The sequence below is a fragment of the Trifolium pratense genome, linkage group LG1, assembly GCF_020283565.1.
Source record: "Trifolium pratense cultivar HEN17-A07 linkage group LG1, ARS_RC_1.1, whole genome shotgun sequence".
Classification (NCBI taxonomy): domain Eukaryota; kingdom Viridiplantae; phylum Streptophyta; class Magnoliopsida; order Fabales; family Fabaceae; genus Trifolium; species Trifolium pratense.
Genome location: NC_060059.1, coordinates 22,696,702 through 22,703,765, shown reverse-complemented (window position 1 = coordinate 22,703,765; position 7,064 = coordinate 22,696,702). Strand labels below are relative to the sequence as shown.

The following is a 7,064-nucleotide window of genomic DNA, read 5'->3' as shown; positions in this document are numbered from 1 at the left end:
TTACATATAACATGTAATATCCTTACCAACTGAACCAAATTCATATAACAGTAAAAAAAATAAAAATTAAAAGGCATTCTTACCCTTAAATACACGGTTCCAACCTTTTTGCCACATTACCTTTTGAGACTTTAGTTATATAAAAGAAAATAGGGTCTTGTTAACATGTGCCCTAAGGGCACATGTTAAGATATACCAAAATAGAAATTCAACATTTAATGATACAAGAAATTTAATGCTTCAAAAGTCAAAATGCACAAATTAGCATTTAATAATTTCTATTTTTGCTTCCTTAACATGTGCCTTAAAGGCACAAGTTAACATTCTCCAAGAAAATATTACCTTTAAGATTAGTAACCTTTCAAAGCTAGCTTCAATTATATAGATTCTATACTTTATATATATCCACACCTCTACCATATATATATAACCCACCACCTTTCTCAAATTTCAAAAAGACATATCTTCCTTAGATTTCCCTCTCCCTAGCTCTACCTCTTAATTATTTCTTTCCTTAGCTAACATACAAATAATAATGGGTCTTAGAGATGTCGGTGCTTCACTTCCACCTGGGTTTCGGTTTTATCCAAGTGATGAAGAGTTGGTTCTTCATTACCTTTATAAAAAGATCACAAATGAGGATGTTCTCAAAGGTACCTTGGAGGAAATTGACTTGCATACATGCGAGCCATGGCAACTTCCTGGTATCTATCTGTCTATTTGTTTGTCGGTGTGTGTTGATCATATTTATCATCATTTTCATTTGATCTCATTAATTTTAACTTGTTCCTTAATTTGTTGTCTTTGTTACTTTACTTTCACTTAATTTTGTTTTGTTACTTGTTCCTTAATTTTAACTTGTTCCTTCATTTTCCTCAATTAATTTCTATGATGGTTTGGTTACTTTACTTTCACAAAACACATACATGGTGTGCATGTCTTGCATATAACAGTTTAGAAAAGACATGAGAACGAAAGTACAATATAGAATAAAAGGGAATTATAGGTTACGGGTGTTACAGTTACGTTTCATGTTAATAGTTTATTGTGCAGTTCTTCAATGATTGTGTTGTGATGCAAACTTCTTTTGATCAATATTTTCTCTATCAATAAATTTAATTAATCATTCAGTCTCTTTATAAAACAAATGATTTTTTATATTCCCATGCTTTTTGTTGATATATATATATATATATATATATATATATATATATATATATATGTCTCTTATAAAAAATATCGAGTAATAATTATTATTAATGTATTAATATAAAATTCGTAACCATTTTGTTTATTTTTTAAAACAAAGAACTTCAATTTTATTAGATAGAACACCCAACCTCCTTATTTTCTAAATTCTTTAATTCCTTCATTCCAAATAATCATTATATCCCATAATGGTGCCATATGATTATGCCATATATAATTGCTTTTCTCCTTTGTGAAGTTTTGTATTATTTTCTTTTTTGTGTCAAACGTCAACCACCAATTATCAAGTAAAGAAGATCTATACTTATAAAAAAAAGAAGTAAAGAAGATCTCGTAATTTCAAATTCGAATGAAATATATATAAATAAAATAAAAACTTATTTTACCTAAAAATTAAACTAATTTCTCTTAAACATTTTATTTTTCATGTGAAATTCATTAACCATCACTTAAACTCAATTATTTGATTTAAGCAGCTATTTTTCTGCTATAAGCATGTCATCCCAAACTCTTTTATTTTGTCCAATTAATTTTCTACGATTTTTCTTTATGCGGTCAAAATGACTTCATCAAGTATTCTAATGTTGTGGATAATTTCTATCCTCTCACTTTATAAGACAAACAGATCGTATGAAATACTTCGTAGAATCACTTGCACTATTTCATTCTTGTGATTAATTATTACATTCAATTATTATTTTTTTTTAAACTTATTTTAATTTTTACACTTTTTCACTATATCTATCAATCTATCTATTTATCTATTTTTATATCGTGCATGTATCTATTCAGTAAATGTAGATGTACCATATATACAGCATGTGATCTGTCACATAAAAATGTTTTGTCCTTTTGCTTCTTATGACTCTGTATAAGGGAAACTTATTGCATTCATTGGCTACTTCTTTTGTGAAGTGAATAATAATAATTGAAGTTACTCTTATATCTTGTATAGTTCATAAGTTTTAACCACCCATTTGCGAATATTTTGCTTGTATTTTCTTCAACTAGTTTATGAATGAGCTTTAGACACAATTATGAAATTAATCAAAGTTAGCTTTGTGGAAATATTTCTAGCTAGGTCTAAGACAACTTAATTCTGCCTATTTTAGATACAAAATATGTAATTTTTTATGTTAGAAAAAAAAATTAAACTCTCTCGTGTAAAAGGGTTGAAAAAACAGAGTGAAAAACCTATAGGTTACGTAATTACACATATGTTGCAAAATATGTATGATAATTGAAACCCCAAAATACCAATCTTAGGTTACTTTATCTAGCTCAATTGCAAACTTTAAAAATACATGTCATTTATGAACTACTAGTTGGCACGTGAACGTGATCATCTTAAACAAAACCTAATTAGTTTTGTCATTATTGTCATAGTTATAACATTTATTAGCTAGAAACAATGAATTGCACACACTCGGTACTCGTCCCAAAATATAAGGGAAAATTAGTCAACAAAAATTGATATATTTAGTCCAAATTTTTTACCAAGTACATCAATTTTTTTTGACCAATTTTCTCTTATATTTTGGGACGGAGGAAGTATATATTATTTATACACTAGTATACTTATCTATTGTGCACCATTATCTCATGGATGGATCTGATTCACCGCTCGCAGTTGGCAATTTTGAGGCTGTATGATTAATATTGCACGGTTCATATTTTAAACTCAAAAATTTATATATATATTTGACCAAAATAAAAACTACCTTAAAATTTAATTGTTTAATATTAATTAATCTAATAACGAATGAATTCTTATTTTATCTACCTTAGCCACATTTTTTTATTAAAAATTTAATTGAACACAATGATTAATGATACATGTATTACATACTTATCTATCTAACATCCTTATTTTACCTACCTTAGTCACATATTTTTCTAATATGGTACCAAAAATTGACCAATTATCTATTCATGCATGCGTGCTTTTCCAGAGGTTGCTAAGCTCAACGCAACTGAATGGTACTTCTTCAGCTTTCGTGACCGTAAATATGCAACTGGCTTTAGAACCAATAGAGCTACGACATCTGGCTATTGGAAAGCGACAGGGAAAGATCGAACGGTGTTTGATCCAATGAGTGGTGAGGTTGTAGGAATGAGGAAAACATTGGTGTTCTATAGGAATAGAGCTCCAAATGGAATAAAAACAGGTTGGATCATGCATGAGTTTAGGTTGGAGACCCCACATATGCCACCTAAGGTACGTTTAGATTTTACTTTTTCTTTACCTTTCAATCTATTTTCAAACGTGACAATGAATGATGTCACGGTTATCTTTCTGTTTACGCGTTTGCAATGCGCAACTCAAATCAATAATATTTGGGTGCATAAATATTAAATAGAAAATTTTAAAATTAAATAATCAAGTCACATCACTTATTATCAATTAATTTTTTTTATCTTTAAACTTTTTAAAATTATGTATGTGTGTCTAACACATCATATTTGGGTTTGTGCTAAAAGAAGTCTTTCTCGAGATGTATGTATGTAATGAATAATGACAGTTGATTTAAGATTAGATGGTTTAAATTACACAATCAAATTATACAGTAAAATGATCTCAACAATCAATCTAAATAAAAAAGCTGAGAGCTGTAATGATATGATGTAGTTACACCGAAATATTCAATTTCATTTTTAAGAGCTGTAATGGCATGATGCATTACACTGAAAAATTCAATTTCCTTTCTATCCTCTATGTGTTAGTTGTGGTATAGAAATTGATATATTTGGTCTATATATGTACTGAATTCAATTCATCATCATATTTTCAATATTTTTAAAATATCAACTTTACTCATAATACTCGATAGAGTATTTATTTATTTTTTAACAAACAAGGATGACCTTTAACCTTCTGCAAAAAAAAGAAAGATGACATTTAATTATAGCCCAACGAATTCCTTTTTGACCTCAAGCCTTAGGAATTAGTGTGCTAAACTAGGTTAAATCAAACCTAGCTAAGAGATACTCCTTCCGTCCAAAAATATAATCAAAATCTGGTCTAGAAAAGTAAATGTATTTGGACCAAATTTTGAATCAAATACATCAAGTTTCTTTGACTCACTTTTACTTATATTTTTGGACGGAAGGAGTATGGATCAATTATTACTACCGGAAAAAGTTGAAATAACGATGGACATTAAAGACTCACAAAATTGGAAATCAAAATTTGACTTTTCTACACTTGACGATGAAATTAGAGGTTAACTCACATTTTTCCATCTCTAATTTTTTGTCGCTATTTTAACTTTTTCTAGTAGTTCATTCAATTTTTTTTATGTAATTCATTTAACAATAATTGAAACGTACATTAGCTAATTAATTGATCACATTTCTTTAAATTTTAAACATATCAACATAGATATTTATTTTTTAAAAAAATATGTATGTTTAATTTTATATTTAAAATACATATTACATTCTATTGACATATAAGGTGTGAAAGATGGAGCTAGGATGAGTGATTGGAATCAGAATCTTTGTGAGAAATAAAGAAAAACACTGTGTGTGAGAGAGAGAAGACTTTTTTGTTAGAAATCTGAAGAGATTTATTGATGTCACTAATTGAATTGGATAAAATAGAATAATTCCCAAGTGGAAAAAAAAATGATGCCATACACGTATTTTTAGTGTGATGTTAAAGATTCTTTAAAGATTGGATAAACATGTATTTTGGTTTCACATTTATTTAAACTAATAATTAATTAATTTCAAACTCTTATTGATTACAGGAAGACTGGGTTTTGTGTAGAGTATTTCATAAAGGCAAAACAGAAAATAGTACCAAATTAAGCCCACAAGACATGTATGAAACAATAGCACCATCATTAACCAACCAAACCATGCCAATTGGTTATAACCAATTTGCTTCTTTCTCATCCTCAATGACAACCCATCATTGTCATTCAAATGAGAACCAAAATAATTCTTTGATGAATCTACGTCAATTTTCTAAAGATGCAAATACCAATTGTAGTAGTGTAACTCAAATTAGTCCTAAATGTGATGATGGATATGGATTTTTGTGGGACATGGATTTAGAAGATCATCATGATGGTGTCTCCTCATCAAACTTAGAAGGAATGAGATTCGAAGTTGATAATAATAATTGCATGGTCTTGCTATAAAAAGTGTGATAATGTATTAATGTGTACATATTAATGTATATGGTTCTTATAGTTACGGAAATTTGTGGTTTTGTGATTTAATTATTTAGTGTTTGGCTTCAAATAGTATGCCACGTGCTTGATTGGGATTACTTAGCATGTGCCATGATCATAGGTTTTTTTTTTTTCAAGTGTTTAGTGTGATTAGTTAGGCTTTCATTTATCTATTTGGAAGGGGTTATATACATTGATTAGCATTTGTAGTGGGAATATAATATTTATTATTATTTATTATTTGTGATGTACATTTTGTTTTTTTATAATATATATTAAGCATTTATTTTTTAAGTCCGGGTTGGAACACAAGTCCGATAAACAAAAGAATGATTTGTGAGGTTTAAATTTTGAATTAATGTTGTAATGTAACCCATTAGTTTGCTCTGTAAAGTGGTTTATTAACATAATATTTTATTTTTTGCATAACAAAAAGAAACCAACACAAACTCTAGTAAAGAGTTTCAAATTTATAAATCTAATATAAGAAGCCATCAAAAACTCGAAAATAAAGGAAGTTTACGAGGAAAGATTTATGATGGTTAAAAGCCATGTGACATGCATGCAGGGACGCATTCAAGAATTTATAAAACTAGTCGGCTGCCCGTGCGTTGCACGGGTTCGTCGGAACGTGATTTCTATACCAATCATGGTTGTTATGCGCCGAGGTAATTAGTCATAAGCATATGGAAATTTCTTAGGGGGACATCATTTATATACCAATCATGGATGCTATTAGCCGAAAAAGTTAGTCATGAACATGCGGGAATTATCAAAGGGGGACATCATTTACGTCGCAATTGAAATAGTATCATGTCGCAACAATCGTGCGCCACAATCAAGAGGATTAGAGATATGATATTTAATCTCCCCACCCCATATATACTTCAAGTATCTCTATTAAAGCCGTAGCTTTAACGATTACCTTCAAAAGGCATAACCTATTATTAAAGCATAAGTTACCTCTAATTTATAATAGTTCTTCATGTATTGTAACTCAAAATTTGGAGGTCTATGAGTAAATCAATATGGAGGTCTATGAGTAAATCAATATTCTTACATTTTTTGGGATGTATTTGTTGCTACACTTCTATTATAGTCCTTAGAGTTGATATACTCTTAATTCTCTACATAGTTGATGCAAAGTCTAATCATTTCTTTCGAAATTCTCATGTTAGTTGATTGTTTTAGGAATTTAGAAATAGATATAGAAAAAGTCTATGTATGAGTGTCAATAATAATCATAGTCCTTAGAGTTGATATACTCTTAATTCTTGACATAGTAGATGCAAAGTCTAATCATTTATTTTGAAATTCTCATGTTAGTTGTTTGTTTTAAGTATTTATAAATAGATATAGAAGAATATAGGTATGAGTGTCAATAATAACCATAATTATATTGTTAATGTTATGTAGGCTAGTAAAGAGGGAAGAAATTGATGTGTGTGGTGTGTGTGAGTAAGAGTGAGATTAGAAATGTGAGTGAGGTGGAGAGATGGAGAGGTGTGAGAGAGATAAGAGAAAGAAGGTGAATGAATAGAGAAGAGAGAAAAAGTAAAATTCAATGAAAAAAGAAGAGGGAGTGTGTGAGTTGAAGGAGATAAAGTGAAAATGGTGGGTTTGAAATTGTAGGAGGAGTTGGTTTATATAGGGTTGATGGATTCATCTATGGAA

The 7,064-nt window shown here is 29.2% G+C and overlaps 1 protein-coding gene across 1 annotated transcript; it reads left to right on the top strand.

The window, feature by feature from the left end:
• Positions 1 to 355: 355 nt before the first annotated feature.
• LOC123919632 (protein CUP-SHAPED COTYLEDON 3-like) lies at positions 356 to 5,643 on the top strand. The gene is made up of 3 exons (XM_045974963.1): positions 356 to 704; positions 3,162 to 3,427; positions 4,962 to 5,643. Exons 1-3 carry the CDS (start codon positions 536 to 538, stop codon positions 5,355 to 5,357), a joined length of 831 nt encoding a protein of 276 aa, XP_045830919.1. The 5' UTR covers positions 356 to 535; the 3' UTR covers positions 5,358 to 5,643.
• Positions 5,644 to 7,064: the final 1,421 nt, after the last annotated feature.